At 43.1% G+C, this 19,379-nt stretch overlaps 1 protein-coding gene across 1 annotated transcript in view; it reads right to left on the bottom strand.

Moving 5' to 3' along the window:
- asic4a (acid-sensing (proton-gated) ion channel family member 4a) overlaps positions 1 to 19,179 on the bottom strand; it is a 98,531-nt gene extending 79,352 nt beyond the window's left edge. The window contains exon 1 of the mRNA XM_062457425.1: positions 18,132 to 19,179. Within this exon, the coding sequence (XP_062313409.1) occupies positions 18,132 to 18,707 (576 nt within the window). The 5' untranslated portion in view covers positions 18,708 to 19,179. The remainder of the gene's footprint in view (positions 1 to 18,131) is intronic.
- Between the last annotated feature and the right edge of the window lie 200 nt (positions 19,180 to 19,379).

The raw sequence follows: 19,379 nt of genomic DNA, 5'->3' as shown, positions 1-19,379 counted from the left end.
CCACGCTTTGAATTGAAAATGTGTTTGTGATGAGGGTGACGAAAACATGTTTAAACAAGTTTAAAGAGTGAGGGGCAAACACGTTTGCCCCTCACTCCCACACTTCCCAAAGTCATCAATTCCGTGTGTTTTTCACTTCCCCACGGCTCCCAGACTAAATGGACGCTATTTTCAACAACATTGACTGTGCTGCCTCAACCGGAATGTCAGGAAGGAAATGGTCAGTTGAGGCCAGTGGACTGGCTCACTGCTGGGAGTTGCTGATTGACTTACCTCAGGGGGCTGAACAACAGAAGACAGAGACCCGCCCCAACGTTGTTTATAAAGAGGGAGAGTGAATGTTATTTAGGATATGATGTTGAAAAGTGTTATTATAATCCAGCGGGAAACTGGAAAGGAACATCAGGAAATGTCAGCAGCTTTCTGTAAAAAGGGACAAATGTGTAGTTTGTGGGCCGGTCTGCATTTCTCCATATTGGTTAGGTTTTGTTTAGGCAAACATGGCTTCTCTGTAGTGCAGGATGGGAGCCAGTGGATATGTGGTGCATTAAACTGTCTGACATTTTTTTCAAAGAGAGCATCACGCAAAAGACAACCACATGTCACATGGCCTTTAAAGAGCATCTTGTTGAACTCAAGATGTGCTGCATTCTCCTAATGGTCAGTATTCATAATGAACTTGCATGCTTACTTGATCTGTGTTATTACATTAATCTCTTTAAGTAGGCTTCCACAATCAATGCTGTGGAATTCACTGCACAACATGGTGCAGATGAGGCAGATGTAGGGGAAGTGTTGGCCGACTGTGAGAAAACTCCCCTAATGTTCTCTACACATCAATCCTGAAATATGAACCTGACGTGCACTCGAGAACAGAGAAAATAGTACAGACACACCTCTACGATTCTGACAAATACACTTCCTCAGGATAAATGAAGCTCTCGTTTCACATCACCACGTCTGAGAGCCATCCAGCTTCCATGCCACCTCTTTCTCATTCCAGGATAATGTTGGGGGATGCCTCGAGGAAGAATATCTTAAATCTATGTTTTCAATCTCACTGCCAATTGGTAGCAGACTTTTTGGCCTCACACTCTCTCTCACCTCTTCTAAAGGATGTGGACCTTGTACCCAATATGTAATTACTGTATATACTGTATATAGTATTACTCATATATAGGGAGTCAGAGGGCTGAGCGGTTAGGGAATCGGGCTAGTAATCAGAAGGTTGCCGGTTTGATTCCCAGCCATGCAAAATGACGTTGTGTCCTTGGGCAAGGCACTTCACCCTACTTGCCTCGGGGGAATGTACTTACTGTAAGTTGCTCTGGATAAGAGTGTCTGCTTCATGACTAAATATATATATATGATAAAATATCATGTACAGTCAATGTATATTAAGGCAGGGTATTTACAATGTGAGTTTATGTGCCAATTGGGTTTTGCGATTGGTTGTTACACGACGGAGAAATCAGCAGTTGTATTGGGATTTTGACCAGGAGTGCTGACCGAACCATTACCACGGACTATGGGTCTTCAGAAAAGTCTCATTACACAGAAAATCAGTCATGCCTGTGCATGAAGACTTGGCATGTGAACAGCCGATTCATTGTGTAGTCGGGAGCTGATAAAAAAACTGTTGAGGAGAGCTCCCTGACCACAACCAGCGACTCTGTAGGCTACTCATAAATTAACCTTTCACAATTCTGTCAGGGAGGATACTGGACACATTTTGTTGAACACAGCAGTAATTTCATGCATCACTATCATTCATTCTTTTTTGTAAGTATCTTGATGTGTCTTCAAGAAGTTTCTAAATACAGTCTGTGAGAGTTCCTCGCAAGAAGTGGAGCTGTTGTCCACCTAGCCCTCACCTGTAGCTGGAGAGACATACCTGACTCTTTCAGATATTGTCAGTGGAGATTAGGGGGCTGTGCCAGAAACAGAGGTACCCTCGGAGGAAGTACAACGCTACATCATAAAGAATTCGACAGGCATTTAAAGTATACTAAGCATCTCCATGCATGGTGGAAGGAACCAAACATAATGCAAAAATAATCAACTACCAACTCTCTCTCTCTTTTTCCCTCTGTCTTTGTTTCTCTCTTCCTCGCTCTCCCTCCGTCTCTCTAATCTCCATGACTCGCCACAGCAAAGCTGATAGACTGAACTTAATGCACCGACAAAGGAAGCTTCTGAAGTTGTGGCACAGCAGTTTCTGCCCAAGTATTTCCAGTGAGGTGACGAGGAGAGCCAACAGACATGCAGGAAAACACAAACGTCTTATATTCATGATGCACACACACAAATCAACACAAATATGTAGAAGACTAACAAAGTGGCTTTATACAAATGGTGAACTGTATCAGCTCACCTGTTAATACTTACATCATAATTTTTTTTTATTACATGAAGATTTCCAAAATTACTAATCTATCTTTACATTCAAACACAGTTATGTACGTTGTCTCACATGCAAAGCAAAGCAAGGTTATACCTTAGTCAGACTGGATCCTGGTTAACATTCAAATCATGAGCCTCTTGGCTAGTATTTTTAAAGAAATGTCAGGTCATTATAGATTGCAATTTTTGCCAGAATAAAATGAATACATGAAATCTTTATTACCCACAAGACACTGCTGATGTGGAGGAAAGACGCTGTCAGAATAATTCGGACTCTTCTTTTCCAGGTTTACCTGTCAGATCAGACACAGTTTTTTTTTCTTCTCTCTTTTATTTTCTCCCGGTTCCTTTTGCAAGTTCTCAAGCCTGTCATGTCAGGGTCAGTGTCTAATCACACAAGGATTTGATCAAAGTACCATGAGGGAGAAGGGAGAACACAGAACCATGGTTCTCACAGTAAGGAAATTAATACTACCCTTCCCTCCCACACCTACCCACCAACCCCCCCACCAACAGCCATGCCAGCTCAACTAGCACGCACCGCAACCGTGCTCCAGTGTCTTTCCTTGTGTTTCTATGGGCTTCCCTCTCCTTTTGTGCCCCGTTGGTCTCTCTGCATTTGTGTTCCTGTCCTGCTGTTCACTCGCCTGGATCCTGCACACCATGCTTTAGACCTCCATAGATAGTGTTTAGTTCTTAATGTTTTAATTTCAAGTTTGTACTATCTTTCCTTGTGCTCAGGATAATTCCTCATCTTCCTGCTTATCTGACCACAACTCCAAACTGCCAACTCCAGCCTAGCCACTCTATATACCTATATTCCCAGCTAATCTTCTTAAATCTCACTTCATCTCCCATGTTTGCTGTTTTTGTGTTTGCTCTGAACTCCACTACAGTATGAAAACACCAAAACCATCATCATCATCATACACTCTACCCCCCATCTCCATGCCCAGCTCTACACCCCCCCTAAACTAACAGACAAACACCACAACCTCACCCATGTACCACAGTCACCCAAAACCATCTCCCCAACCCACCCTCCACAGATAGACTACATACCACATGTCGCCCTGCCTACAAAACCGTATAAATGGATGAAGCAGGACAGCCATCTCCCAAACCTGTTGTAATTGGACAATAGACTATACAGAGGGAAGCTTCCAGACTGTGTGTCGGCTGGCATCAGACAGATGATGAGACAGATAAAAGATGGAGTGTAAATCATTGCTCTGGATGGATCCTAGGTGGCTGATAAAAATATCTTCAAGTAGAGAGCGTGGGGAGAATCCTTGAGGAATATTTTGAAGATCTCATCATCAATATTTTAGAGGAGCAGTAGCTTGTCCTTTAGGTGTTCTTGGATGTTCTTCAGACCGGAAATCTTAATCCCTTGTCTCCAAATCCAAAGTCCCTGTGTAAACCATACCATGACTTTGATCTCCTGACATCAGAAAGTAGATATGTCATAGAGTACAATACGTCATTGATTCTTATTCAGGTTGGTTATCCAAACAACACCCCACAATGATGGAGACCGGTTTTTCTGTATTATCCAAATGTACAACACCTATTTCCACCATATCTGCCAAGGTCACATTGGGTTGATTCCTGATAATGCTCCATATTTCCACTTGTAATCCTGAAAACTAAATGTGCTGGGATTGTGAGACTGTAGAGGGATTAGCGTACTATCAGCTCCTACAGATAAACACTTGCTGGTATATTTTGGGACAGGAGAGCAACTGTGAATATACGATACATGTCAGCAGATCAACGGAGTGTGAAGATATCTCTGGGATGAGATACAGTAGTTGACCTATGGCCCCGATTCTGTAGGCAATGCAGCTATTGGAAATGCATCAACACTGTTTCCCTTGACTGAAAATATGGTGAACAAATTGCTATATTGCCATTTTGACAGAAGTATGGTCAGGTGCTTTTTGTGCTTCGAGCCATGCAAGTTCCAGCCACAACCTTCACACGATAACCCAATATTACAGAGAGTGAAATGCCTGTTTGTAAAGGTAAATTGAAGTGGTGGTATGGGACATGGGCTGTCACTGAGGCTATCTCAGATTCAAGCGTTTCCCCTCGTTCTCATCCAGCACAGCGCCTGAGGGCTAAGAAATCAGCTATGGATATATACAGTTTAACCCGAGTGTGGGGAGCCACAGAGCAGGAAAACAACTTTAAACTTACTTTCAATTGAATGTCTGATAATAAAAAAACTTGAGAGGAACACAGACTGGAAGTTTTACATTACATGACTCAACCCTTAAGGCCAGGGCAAAATGAGACACAAAGCTTCGAGGTGTAGGTATTAGTGTATACAAAAGTTGAGAGTTTTCAACTAATCTCAGAGGGTGTTTAGATATGCTTTAGACTGAGCACAGACTGTCAATCAGGCAAATTTAATGTTCATGCCGCAGATAATGCAGGTTGACCATTAGTGGATGCATACTGCTTTGGTCAATTTATTTCTGTGGCAAACTGTCGCCAAGCAGTCACCTTAAGTACCTGCTCGATGATACTCAGTCTTGGCACAAGTCTCAACAATAATCTCTCGTTCATGTCGGTCACACGCATGGCTCATTCCAGGCCCACCCACGTGTATACCCACGCATACCCCTAACTCCATGAGTCCAACTGTTGGTCAGCGAAATAGCGATAAAAAGGTTTTGGTGTAGTCTTTGTTATAAATAGGGCTGTAATCCATTTGATGTCCAATGGCTAGCCAGGACAGGATGGAGGTTGAAAGAGGCAGTTCCATCCATAGTCAATGCATGTTTATTAAACCAACTCAAGGGAGGCTCCCAGGATCCTCAGCCTTGTTTATATTCAGACAGGGATCTCACTGAGTCCCTCTTCTGCTCTCACTTTCACACCCCTTTGTCCACAAACCCCACAGCCCCCTTTTCTAATAAGATGCACATTTTTGGAAATGTATTCCAGTGTTTGGACGAGGAAAGTTTTTATTCATTAGGCATTTCTACATGTTCTGTCTACTGAGATCTGTTCTGCCGCCTACCCTATCCGCATCTGAAATAGCAGTGGTTAAAGGTGACTTCTTCAGAGCATTATTAAACCAGGTTTGTTACCATAGTTTATGATTTATTTTCACCTGGTATCTTAACTTGATTCTTCCAGCAGGAAGATTCATTATTCAAACTTACGTAGGTTATGCAAGAGGTGGTAGCCTATTCATCAGCGGCATGTGCCTCAAAACAGGTAGCAGAATGCTTGAATTATAAACTTGTTATTCATCGTTACTATAAATCAAATGGTTATATTTAATACACGCACTGATGTATTGTATCCATATTATGATCTGTCTTCTAACTTGTTTGCGGACTGTATCTCCCACGAAGCAGAACATGCATCCACCTCCACACAGGCATGGAAGTCAGCAGTCACACGATGGGTGGGTAGTCGCTGATCCTGTCTTGATGGCAATCCAGCGCTTTGCAGCGTTCCTCCATGTGGGAGAGCTGCATGACTTTATTTCTATCTGAGTCAGGGCCACGGAAATGAGGCAGATAACGCCTGGCATTTGGAACCCTCCAGTAGCAAGAGCATGCCCAGTAGAATGGTAGGAACGAGAGATGATGGTGGTGTGTGTGTGTCTGTGTGGGGGGGAACTCCAATTTAGCTGTGTAGCCAGCTGGTCCTGCACAAGCCTGGACAGCAAGGGACACAAGGCAATCTCGCTGACCACTCTAACTCCCACTGTGCTCAAGTACAGACTCTTTCCGAAGTGAGGTTCATGCCAGGAGGTGTGGCACCTCCGCTCAAACTGGTGTCTCTCTGTCTCTCTCTCTCTCTCTCTCTCTCTCTCTCTCTCTCTCAATGTCGACTTAATGCTACCCTTTGTAGTGTATAATCATATCATAATACACTGAGCTTTTATCGATCCCTTTCATCCTGCACTTCCTCGAGAGCAGACAATTAATGTTACAGTCCTAGGCCTCTTGTCAAGAACTATGATTATAACTATTAGAACACATTGGTATTCAAGAGTGAAATAGATTTAATGCTGTACAGCTTGTTGTGGCACAATGGATTGACTAGTTATGTATATATTTCACATTTCAACCACGCTATTGCTGTGTGTCATGGAATTAATTAGTTATCATTGCTTAAATGCGGCAATTAATTCTAAGTTTAGGCATATGCCTTTATGGCCGAAATATTTATTATATATATCGGGTCTCACAGGGTCCCTTTCACTATGGTATACATACTAATTAAATTTTAACATCCCATTTAGTCTCTTTAGAGTGGAGACTGTGAAGGTCAAAGAGAGAGAAAAAAGCCTGGTGATTTGTGAGTGAGTCCCGTTGACATTTTCTCCAGGACTGGATTTTCAAGACTGTTTTAGGAGCATGCTTTTACCCTGTTCCTTATCCTCAGAGATAATGTCAAGGGCACACGTAAACACAAACACTGATGCCAGTCCTCATTACCCGCCATATCCATTCTACATGATGCCTTCATCACAGTGTATCTTATGAAATTGATGAATTAGCAAATTTGCCATCATAGTTTTATTCCAGGGTGGCTGGCAGATTGTAAAAAAGAAGGCCATTTCCATTCTTTGGAAAATTTTCATACAAATGTCCAACTTCTAACATTATCCTATCATAAAACGAACATCTAAGTGTAACATGTGTGACAAAAAAAAACTTCTAACAAACAACATACAACACAGCATACATGCTTGTTGTATTTGAAGAAGGGACTGACAGTTCCATAACATGTGGGGCATGTAAACACGAATGTTTTATATGATTGCTTGGGCAAATCTAGGACAGTGTTCTATTATACTATTAATGCCCCCCCACCCTCCCCCTCCCTCTCCCTCCCCCCTCGGGGCCAGAGTGTTAATCGGACCAATAGGCCCTCTTCTCCACTGGATCAATGTCAGCACAAATTTCAGATTGCTTTCCTGATGCAGGCCAAGTTATCTGTGATTCAACTTTAATAGGTTATTGAACACAACCAGCATTTAGAGAGCATGGCCGTATTTCAGGTTATTGACAACCAAACGCACACAACTTTCTCATTAGCATACATTAGGACAACAGAATTCATCTTGACACTTTCTAGGTGGAGGGCAGCACAGATAGCGGTTCAAGCACACCACTTACCACTAAAGGGCAAAGTGTGCAAGACAAACTGCGCAGACACCAAAGCATTGCCAACTGGAGTTACTGTAGGGAATGAAATACATGAATTTGAGTGGCCTTAGTTGGGAGGGAGCAGAAAAGTCTAACTGGTTAGGGCCTATGTGGGCACCACTAATAAAAACAAATATTCCATGTCCCATACCTTTCATGAATATTCCTCCAAAGACCTGACAAACAGCCTCGTCTGCTTGTTGAGTAACGTAGGACATTACATCATCATGGTGACAAACGTCAAGTCATCCAGGAACTGAGAATTCAAACGTTTCTCAGAGTTTATTTTGCATAATACATATTGAGCAAATCAGTGTGTATTCCTGTATACACATTCATATTTAACAGCATGGGTGCTCAACACTGATTAAATAAACAAATACAAGATGCTGTACTCATCTCATATTAAAATCAAATGTGCGAGTAATTCGGTTCTTCTTTCGTCAGCTTATTACATTTCTTCCTCAGAACTCCTCCCTACTCACTTGGGGGGTCTTGATTTGAGAGGTGGCAAATCAAGACTGCAAGATAAATCAGGTGACATTCTGCTGCACCTGAAGGTTGAGTGGTTAGTCAGTATTGAAACAGTCTGAGAGCTGTCTGCTTCACATCCTGCTGTCAACGTTTTACCCTAACAGGTTTTCTATCACTTAGTACTTGAGAAACATTTCACCTGTATGGACAAATTATTAGATTTCTTTTTATAAAAAATTCTGAGAATGAATAATGGGATAATTGGCCAATTTATTATTTATTTTTTGTCTGGATTTGTGTCAATATATTTCACACAGCAGGTAATGGCAGTTATGCCAACGTTTAGTAATTTTGACCTTGTAACATTTAGTACTCAATGCTACAGTCACATATGTATTTTACTTTGCTTAATTGCAATAATGGCAACTGGGACACTGGAGAGAGACCACTGAAGCACAACTACATTATTTGACACATGACAACTCAATCCTCCTCTGTGTGGCACAGGCATACAGACTGCAGAGCGTGTCGTGATAGAGACCTACCAGGAAGCAATATGAGTGGTTGGTGTGGATGGTCAGCCGGAGGCAGAGTCTTTGCTGTGGCCTCAACACTCAGACACCATTTGACAATTCATCTCAGGCGACTCCTAAGGGACCAACCAGGCAATGCCACAAAGGCTGTACCTTGTGACGGACACGCTGGAGAGCTGCTTACCAAGACCCAGGACTTGATCGGTTATTACTGGTTCAGACAGATTCTCACACCTGTCATTACACTTTTATGTTTCTCTGAAGTAGGTCATACCTTGTTGGCATCAATATTTCTCAAGCTAAGGGTAAATAACGTGCAAAAAATAAAAAATTGCTTCACGCGTTTTCCTGAGTAGGCCTACTAAGAAAAACAATGTATGCGGATTATGCAGACATTGGGGGAAGTTGTTGGGTAATGTATTCAACTACGGGAGCACACACTCCAAAGATCAGTCAGAGTCCAAACCATGTTTGTGACATTCGACATAATTCAGAACACAGGCCAGTTGTCCAGAAAAGCAGATACCTACGCGTGAGTGCAAACTGAGCTGCGTCTAGGTAGCATAATCACAGTGACATTTGTGATGCTATTTCATTTCTCATTTCTATTTCCATTAGCTGTTTCCAACGCTAGCCCAAGCGATCACTGACATTTTCATCTAAATCACTGCGCAACGATTTTTGTATTTGAAATGTCTTTTAAATTTAAACATATGCTGTCTCTCAAAGTAATTAAGCGATATGGGTAAAAGGCATCCGGAGCCACGCATCCATTAGGCCTATCCGAGTGGTCTAAGAGCTGGCTTGATGAATTTTTCACTACCATTTCCACTAATGTATTCAGGGACAAAAATAAAAGCTTGCCCAGGATTCTTGAAGTATGGAAAGTATACCTGGGTAACCTTGGTCAAAAGGTTTTTATAATCCCAGCATGTACACTGCAAACGTCAAGATTGTAAACACTGTACATCAACCAGTATAACTGCAGAAAGAACAAAAACCATTTCCAAACAATGGGAGGTGAAGAAAGGAGAGCTGTCTGTTCTGAGCATTACGCCTGTGAGCTGCCTTTCAGCACAAAATAGTTATAGACAACAAACATTGTGTATCACATTTCAGTAGCCGAGAGAAAATAGTCCCTGTAAACAGTGGCTGTTGCTATGCAATAGTGATGGGCATTCCGGCTCTTTTTCGTGAGCCGGCTCGTATGGCTCAGCTCACTAAAAAGAGCCGGCTCTTTTGGCTCCCGAACGGCTCTTTAAAAAATACATATTTTAACTATGAATTTGACTATGACAGGTGTGAAAACAATTTGAATTAAATTATTAAATGAAATCATACTCAACCGTAACCACATATCTTTAAAAATGCATTGATTTGTCATGGCTCTCCTCCGAGTTTTGACTACTCTCTGACTGTGTGTGAGTTGGCTCGGCCCTCCCTCATGCAGGATTGACAGGAACAGAATGTGAGGATGATCGTGTGCGCCTTTAAGCCTACAAGTATTTTTTTTGTTGTTCTTTGAATTAGTCAATTATTTTAAATACAATTAAAATTCATTATTTCATAATCATTTAGTTTTTATAGGCTGTATTAATCTATTAAAAATAGAGTTGGCTCTTCATATATGCGAGCCAGCTCCCGACGTTCACCTTCAAGAGCCGGCTCTTAGAGCCGGATCGTTCGCGAACGACCCATCACTACTATGCAACGGACAAACAGCATTGTGAACTTCACGTTTGTTAGCCTAGCTAGCTAGCTAGATCTCGCAATTGACTTTGCTCATTTCATAAAAGCTGCCTTTAAAATAACAACAATGACAATGGGACACTTTCAATAAAATAATATTTATTTTAAACATTAGGTCTAAACATGTTACGGTTTGCTTATATTGATTTGGATATTTCCACTAATTGTGCATCCATGGAAAACGTTTCTCATGTCCCCTTCGTCTCTGATGACATCGCTTTCGACCACTCTTGCTCACTCTTGCTCTCTCATCTTCGGCTAACCACTCATCAAAAGTTCTTCCCCCCAAAAGATCGAAGTTAACATGAAACATGTTTGCTTACTGTTAATCTTGAAATGACAACAAAATGACAACGACAACCAAGTGACAACCAAGTGACAACGAAAATTACCAATGACAACCAAAAATGTAACCGTTATTTTGAGTGCGCACTAATATGGAACGCTCCATTTTAAGGCAAATGTAAACAGGCGTTCTGTAAACACCTGTAAACCGTACAGTACTTTATGCTTAATAAAGCACACCCCGTGACTCACTCTCAACCAATCAGAATGCTTGATTTCAACCACCCGTATTATAAATTGCAATATAACACTGAGGGCCTCATGTACTAACGCTTTTGCGCCCACTTCAGGCGTATTTGTTTCGCAATTTGCGCGTAAAAGCATGGCGAGGTATGTACAAACATGCCGCACTGAGGTAAAAGCGCAGACTGCCTGTCGCGGGAACTGAAAATGGCAAATTGCGCTTTTCCGTGTCATGCATATGCATTCACGGGAGGGTCAAGCCGAAAGTGGGAGTTTCCCATAAAGAGATGGGAGGGGATGCGTAAAGTGCGCCTAATTATGTATTCCGCGGTATGTACAAAACCCGCTTGTGAAAGCGCAACTCTATTTTGCGGTGAAAATTCTCCGCCTGTTAAAAGCAGGCGTAAACCAGGATGCGCATATGCCTCCTAGTGAAATGGCAGCCGTAACCCGAGCAAGACGAAGACATAGGCAAAATAATTGTTGCCACAAGGATCACACTTTTTGAGTTGAGTGAACACGAAATCATTACGCGTTACAGATTAAGCAGCCATGCAATATTACAGTTACTGGAAGAAATCAAAGATTACATCGAATGTCCGACTCAGCGTTCACATTCAATTCCAGCAGTTGTTAAACTCTTCGCTACATTACAAATATTGGCATCAGGATCACTTCAAACAGTCATTGCTGTTTTGGCTTTGGTGGCTGATCCATGATAGAGAGAAAGAAGGAGGCCCATTCAATTGCTCGTTTAAATGCTCGCAATGTACGGTATAGTGGGCGGAGAAAGGCGCTGATTACCTGATGACCTGCAGGTTTCGTAAATACGACGTAAACTGAAGTATCACAGAGTGCGCAATCTGCGGGTTGGCCATGGCGCTAATAACGCTACGTTTGCGAATGTACGTACATGAGGCCCTGACTGGAACCAAACTCTTACCCAACTCTGACGGCATTAACAAATGCAGCTGAGAGTCAGCCTAAGACAAAGGCACAAGATAATTAGTCACACCAGGCTTAAGGGCTGGGAAGCAATCTGACTGAAGGATGTATTGATTCGGGTGGGGTTGGGGGCATGGGGGGGGGCAGAGTTGGGTGCTATTATCAATCTTGTGAACCAAATCTTACTCCATGTATAAGAACAAATACCGGTGCATGTGAGTGCACGCACACATACACACACTTCAATTTCTACAAACACACACCTAAACACTGGTCGAAATGCACACATTAACACCACCAACGACTTGGTGCTCTACTTGTCAGAGAGAGACAAATGTCTGTGCTGGTAAAGGAGTCCCAGGGGTTGGAGAGGGGGTGAGCTGCATCAGAGCATAGGAGGAAGATATCGTTGAGTTAAAAGCCATCTTTAAGCTGTAAATTCCCTTCATCTAGAATGTGCCCACAAACCAAGCAGTAAAAGCTTTAAATCAGCTCCACCAAAATAAAACAACTTTCTTTCTCTATCATCTTTCTCCAGTCCTTGGCTTCCCTGACATCCTCAGGTCACAGGTGGGGGTTATCTGATTGGGTGTTGAAGATGCACATCTGGTAAATGAAGCACTGGGATTCATTTCCGAGGCTGGCTCAGAGGAGAGGAAGAGTGGGAGAGAAGGAGGAGGAGAGAAGGAGAATAAGAAGAGCAGAAGAGGAGAAGGGGGAGGAGAAGAGGAGAAGAAGGAGAGAAGGAGGAGAAGAAGGAACAAGAGTAGGAGAGGAAGAGAGAAAGAGGAGGAAAGAAGGAAATTTAGCAGAAGGAGGGTAGCGAGAAGGTCCTTGCTCATGCATAACCCCATCAGAGGAGCAGCATCAGGGACTGCCATGGGTGTAGTTTACATCTGTAGGAGCAGGGGGTGGTGGTGAGGAGGGGTAGTAACTGGTGGACCTCTGGGCTGCAGCTCTGAGGGACGAGGCTTTGAGAATGGATCAGAAGTGGAACCTAGCTGGCCGGGTTGTGGGAGGGGGGTGGGGGAGATGGGGGGAGAGCTCTACACTACCTAATTGACAGGCTGTTTGGGATAGAGCACTCTAGAAAAGCAGTCACTTTCACGGTCCCCTGTTCTCTGCTGTGAAGGGTTGTGTGTGTGTGTGTGTGTGTGTGTGGGGGGGGGGGGGGGTTGCTAGACAGTGAGTCCACCAGGACCTCCTGTCCCTCTCACACTCATCTGCTCATGTGCAGCAGTCTCTCTCCTCCCACAGACTTGTCGCCATGGAGAGACAGGCAGGGGGGACAAGGGTGCCAAACCAACCCAGCACACACAAAACCCTACACACACCTACACACACATGCATACACGCACACACAACCTCACACGACTCCACCAACAAACAAACCCACACACAACCACAAACACAACTACACAGCCACCCACACACATAGACTACAGACAACCACATACACACACACACACACACACACACAACCACATGACCACAGACAAGTAATCACACATACAACCTTATATACAAACACACACAAAAAAACTGTGCAGAGGAAATGTTTCACAAACGAGACAGGCAGATCTAAGAGACAGAAGGATAAAAACATACGGCCTTAATGTGTTTATTTTCATATCTTAAAGCCTTGGGTTTGTGTGGATGATAGCATATCTGTTGATATCAACTGCTTGTGTGCTGTTAGCTAGGAAAACCTAAATTGATCATATGGCAAGAAATGTAATGTTTGTCTTAAAACCATGCCCAAATCAACAACAACAAGGTTTCAGTCCTTTCCCAAAACATAACTATGTGACATCGCTCAGTATGACATCTATTGATCGACCACAGTCTTCTTCCAGCACTCATGACTTAATCAAACTGGATGAATGTATGATCTCAATCAACTCATCACCAAATTTCATAGCAGCAAAATATTCAATTATCTATTAAAACAGACTCTCACCGAGGCCTTTAAAACAGAAGCAGGACCTTTAATGGTGCCACTATCAAGCAAGATTGTATAGCGACATAACCACATATCCACACTCTCACAGACACATATACCACCAACAAATAGCCACTTTGTTAACCCCATGAGCACATGCAGAAAATGTCTGTTTTATCTGAGAGGAAAATCCGATAACGCAGGTGCAAACAGAGCTGAGAGTCAGAGCAAACACAGCGGGCGCGACAGTTTAGAGAGCCAGAGGGCTTCCTACCACGAAGATGTGGAAGTCAGATCAGCCCAGACAAAACTTAACCATTATTATGAGAGACAACACAGAGAAGAAAAACTAATCTATTAATTCAGTCGCCTGTTGAATCATATTTATCTGGATTAGGATGATTTTGTCAATAACATCATCTGTAATTGTACACCATGGCATTATATGGTGAGGTAATACAAGGTTTCACAATGTTGTGTTTAGAGGAAAGCAAATTTAGGAGACGTGACTATATCAGACCTGTCTAGATGTTTTTGTCTTTCTTACAGAGAGATTTTTTGTATTTGAACGTCACAACTTTAATATTGATTGGTGAATCTATAAGAATAATGTAAATTATATCTACTTACCACATAATTAAACAAATATGGATGGATATTAAAGTACAATGACAAAGTGAACACAGCTGAAGAATTGTTCCAATTCTTGTTCTTGTTCAACCAAAAAGTATATAAATGTCATTGAATATATTTCTACCTCAACAAAATTGTATTTTCTCTCAATATTCAGTGATTCAAATGGTCTGGAAATAAATCCAAAGAAAATATTTTTTCTGAGATCAATAGCCACGCAGTAACACAAGTAAACCACAACATCAATGACAATGGAATTAAATTTGGTATCATTTTCAGGATGGAATGTAAATACAATGTGTTTACAAATGCCTAAATTACAAGAAGCCTCGCAATGACACTTCATAATACAGAACCCAAAAGGTATCTTTGCACTCATTACCTAAAGAAAACATCTGGGGCCCTATCTTGCACCCAGCGCAATTGACTTTGTCAACGACGCAAGTATCATTCCGAGTTTGCACTCCACAGACGCAAGTTGGTAAATTAGGGAATTACTTTGCACTCCCGGGGGCGGTTCAGCGAAAAAAGTAGGCGTGTTCCGGCGCAAACGTTCCCTGGTGCTATTTTGCAGTTTCAGAAAAACAATTACGCCACTGACCAGGAAAAACGTAGTCTAAAGTCAATGGCGCGTTATTCAGATGCTATTTTAAGGACGCAAGCTTGGTCCGTGCGCACTGCTGGCGAGGCCAGGGGCTTCTTTCTGCGAAGCTACGTTACATTGTTTTGATTTATGGCGTGTTACATTTCTTCAATGATTATAAAAAGATTTTCATGAGAAATCTCTATGTATGTGAACTTGATTTGTAACAATTGTGGCAATTTCCTCCCACGCCTGTTTAACCGAAGCTAATTTGGGTGGGTTTCTTCTCCCATCTCCATCAGAATCAGAATTCGGTTTATTCGCCATGTAGCCTAAGTTACACAAACACGGAATTTACTGTGGCAGGAATGTGCAAACAATAAACATATACAGGTCTTAAATTAAGTAAAAAAGTACAATAGTTAAACTAATTCTAAGAACTAAACAATTAAAAAATATAACAATTAAAAAAATTAAATATATATAAAAATAAGAATAAGAATTTGAATGAGCAGCATGAGCGGGCAATTTAGTGCAATGAGAAAACTGCTCTGCCTTTCCCATACAATGTCACTTCTCTATCTGTTACGGCCCTGACTAGAACGTCGGTCTCCTCGGCTGTGAACCGCTCCTGGCGTGCGCCTGGCAAATCCGCCGTTATAATAGCAATCCGCCATGGAACAAGCGCTGCTCTTAAAGGGAATGTGAGATGACGCTCTGATTGGTTTATTGCACGTTACGCCCAAACCACACCCATTAGTAATGTAGCTACTTCGGACCAACCCATTTTAGATTTGCGCCAGGCGCAAAGTCATTTATCCCGCCGGCAAAATAGCAACCGTGCCGGAGTCCCGCCCACAAAGTTTCTTGCGCTTTGCGTTTTGATACTTGCGTTTCAGATCGTTAAAATAGGGCCCCTGGAGTTAGTGGTTTGATCCATGGCAACTCAATGTTGTGAGAAAACGATGATGGTGGTTGTGTGTTCGTGTGTGTGCATGTGTCCGTGCAAATGTGTGTAAATGCATTCACATGGGTGTGATTAATATCACATCACCTGTAATAAGGGGTTTGTTTAATTAGGAAGCCTTCCATAGACAATAATCTGTCTCCACAATCCCTCCGAGACTCACACGCTCATGCGAACTGGAGGAAGCTGCGTGTGAGCCCGCGTGTTCTCACTGCTGTGTGTGGTAGCGTTACAACAGCTACAACAGCACACGTCCATCTCTGTCCTCTCTCTGTCTCTCTCTCTTTCCGGCGTTCTCTACCTCGTCTCCACACGCCTCCCCAGTTGCCCTGCCCTTGGGACTGGAGTAAATGATTTGTCATGCGTGGAGGCAGCAAGAAGCCTGTAACAAATCTAACTGACAGCATGTCCCCCCAACCCATCCCACTCCACCCCACATGCAAATAGCCAAAAGAGATGAAACAGCATCTTGGGACACTTCAGAAAGATTTGAATGTGTGATGAGGTGCTCCACTGTCCAAGGATACCTGCCGAGGTTTCAGGAGCTGAGGAGAGACAGATGATTCCTAGATGTCACAATTGTCACGTAATTTGTGTACTTAGAGGAAGAGAGACTGTCATCCTGTCAGAGAACATTCTCGCTAACCGGTTGCAAAGGAACCTTCAAAACATTCAGTCACGCCTGCATGACAGACCAACTTCATGCCGCATTCTCCCCCAATGCTTTTAAAACTTTGTAATGCTACACTGCTGAATGATGAAAAAGACCTTTCCTAGAAAATCATATTGTGAAGTTACAGATAATCTGGTGTGAACTAGAATGATATAAGATAAAATACTATAAAGAGTATTAATAAATGTTAATCTATTGTTACCGCAGTGACAAAAGTCTCTGTGACATGGATTTTGAAAGGTTATACTGTGCTCTCATTCTGATAGGAAGGCATGCTTGGGTCCCAGAAAGGTGTGCCTATCAATGTTCAACACACCCAATTAGGACTTGACACCACCAATCCATCATCACCAGAGCGATTCTAGCTGGGGAGAGAGAGAGGAATCCAGCTACTACCGAACTGTGGCTTTACGTAATACATAACCTACACATACTCATACTCACTCTCTCACACACACGAACAGGCATAAACACCCCAACACAGTCATAAACAAAAACACACACAAACACAGTCTTAAACACACACAAACACAAACAGTCTTACAGTAAACACACACATACACAGTCTGACCGGATGTGAGAAGCTTATGGAAATTGTTTCATTCCTTTTAGTCAATCTAGCTAATGCAAAAATCATGTCTGTCTGTCTCTAAATATTTTATCTTAACAGCAGTGAGATTGAAATACAACGTTGGTGGAACATTACTCCTCACTCCCTGAAAGGTAAAAGAGCTCTGAAAGAGGTTGGCGTTCTGTAATGCCAGAGAGAGAGCGAGAGAGAGAGAGAGAGAGAGAGAGAGAGAGAGAGAGAGAGAGAGAGAGAGAGAGAGAGAGAGAGAGAGAGGAAGAGAGACATGGAGAGAGAGCAAAAGAGAGGAGTAGTGAGAGAGAGACAGGCAGTGTGAGACAGAGCGGCAAGAGAGAGAAAGAGAAAAATAAGAAGAGTAAGAGGCATGGAAAAGCTAGTGAGAGGGAGACGGAAAAAACGAGACAGAGTTGCTTATTTAAAAAGATGATTTTGTTGCCATGGACTCTGCGCTTCTGATATTGGAGGCAGTATAAAACCACAGTTAGTCAGACAAAAGAGAACAGGCAGATCAAGCCTTTTCTATTTCCTTTCAGGGAAAGTGCTGAAGTAGTTGTTCCATGAAAATTCACAAGGTAGGAGAAAACTGTTGCTTCTCAGAACGGAAAGCTGCTGTGACAACACTCCTGAATTCTATTTTTGGAAAATACATTGACTTCTGGAAATAACACACAACTCTTAGATTTACCACAACACGAAGAATGGGATTTCAATTATCTTTAGGACAAAAAGTTGTCTTTATTTTATTTTTTTTACACCAGAGGGAAGGTTCAAATCAACACAGGAAAGGTGCCCTAAGAGACACTAAGGTAACAGCATGTCTAGTACAGTATACTGTACTGACCTCCCTGTCCTTTTCTTACTGAGAAACCTCAGTCAAGCTAAACACAGTGGAGGCAAAACAAGTGAACTCTATGAGAAACTTTCTAACTCACCACAGAGAAGTCCTCTGCCGAGCAGTTCTGCCCGCTGAAGTTACAGCTCTTCAGCATCTCATCCAGCTGATGCCCCGTCCTGTTGAAGATGTCCTGCATGTCAGGGGCTGGGTACTCCAGATCAGTTGGCTTGTGCCCATCCTTGTTTTTAGGGGGCAGCCCTGTCAGGTTTGCCAGGTGATAGATGTCGGCATCGGTGAGAGCAGAGAACCGGAAGCGGTTGATGTTGCAGATGGTCACGGCGGGGAACACCATCTCTGGCGTGGCTTCCTCGTTCAGAGCTGTGACGTGGGGGTGCTCCAAGTACGAGATGGCACACTTCGCCGCTTGGTAGATGAAGAGGGCAAGGGACGCCAGGAAGGCCAGTGCCCACAGGGTCTGCCGGATGCCCAGGCGCCCAGAGACGAGGATGTGGTTAATCCCGTGGAGAGAACAGGAGTTGGCGAAGCCAACCAAGTCCTTGGCTGGAGGTGTGCAGCTTTCCTCAATCAGGCTCTCCCTGTCCCCCTCCTGCTTGTCTTTCTGCTTCTCATCCTCCTCTGCAAATTTGATTTTGCAAACAAATTCGATCGGCATGTGGGCAGCCAGGTCTGCGTTTGGGTCTTTTTTGGTTACAGCTACAAGCTCTGGGTCCACTTGTCTCTCTGCTCGTTCCTCCGTGTTGCTCCTCAGTGCAGACAACTACTCCGAAAGAAGAAGAAGAGAGGGGAGGGGATAACTAAAAGGCTGGAGAGTTTTTGCTGTTGCTGCTTCTGTCTGTGATCCCAGTGCTGCTGCTTCCTCTACTGCCACTGCTACGAGAGAGGAGACTGCTGCTACCCGCTCTGCTCTGCTCTGCTCATTCTACTCTGGGTTAGTCTCAGTACTTGATCAGCTTGCGCAGTCTTGCCTATCAGCAGTTACACAGCTGTCCAAAAAAAGGAAACACACAGGCACCCGGGCTACAGACCCACACATGAAAATGCAGCATTTGGAGCTAAAAGCGTAAGGGGGCTGCTTCATAATTCATGAGCAGGCAACATTGTGATTATTTCCTCCTCACTGGCGAGCATTGCGACTCCTCCCCCAACACTCCGTCCTTCCCTCCGTTTCCCACACACTCGTCCCTGCCGGCGTAATCCTCTCGCTTCAAACGCTGTCCTACGCCTTGACTGTAATAAAGTTGGAGCCAAGGTTGTTCTGGCCAGCATACGGAACTTGATGTGAACCTGGGTGAGGGGGGGGTCAATATATTTGTATGTCTCCCCC

The sequence above is a fragment of the Osmerus eperlanus genome, chromosome 3 (genome assembly GCF_963692335.1).
Source record: "Osmerus eperlanus chromosome 3, fOsmEpe2.1, whole genome shotgun sequence".
NCBI classification, from domain to species: Eukaryota; Metazoa; Chordata; class Actinopteri; order Osmeriformes; family Osmeridae; genus Osmerus; species Osmerus eperlanus.
Note: the sequence above shows the minus strand (reverse complement) of the source record. Positions and strands in the feature narration are given on the sequence as shown.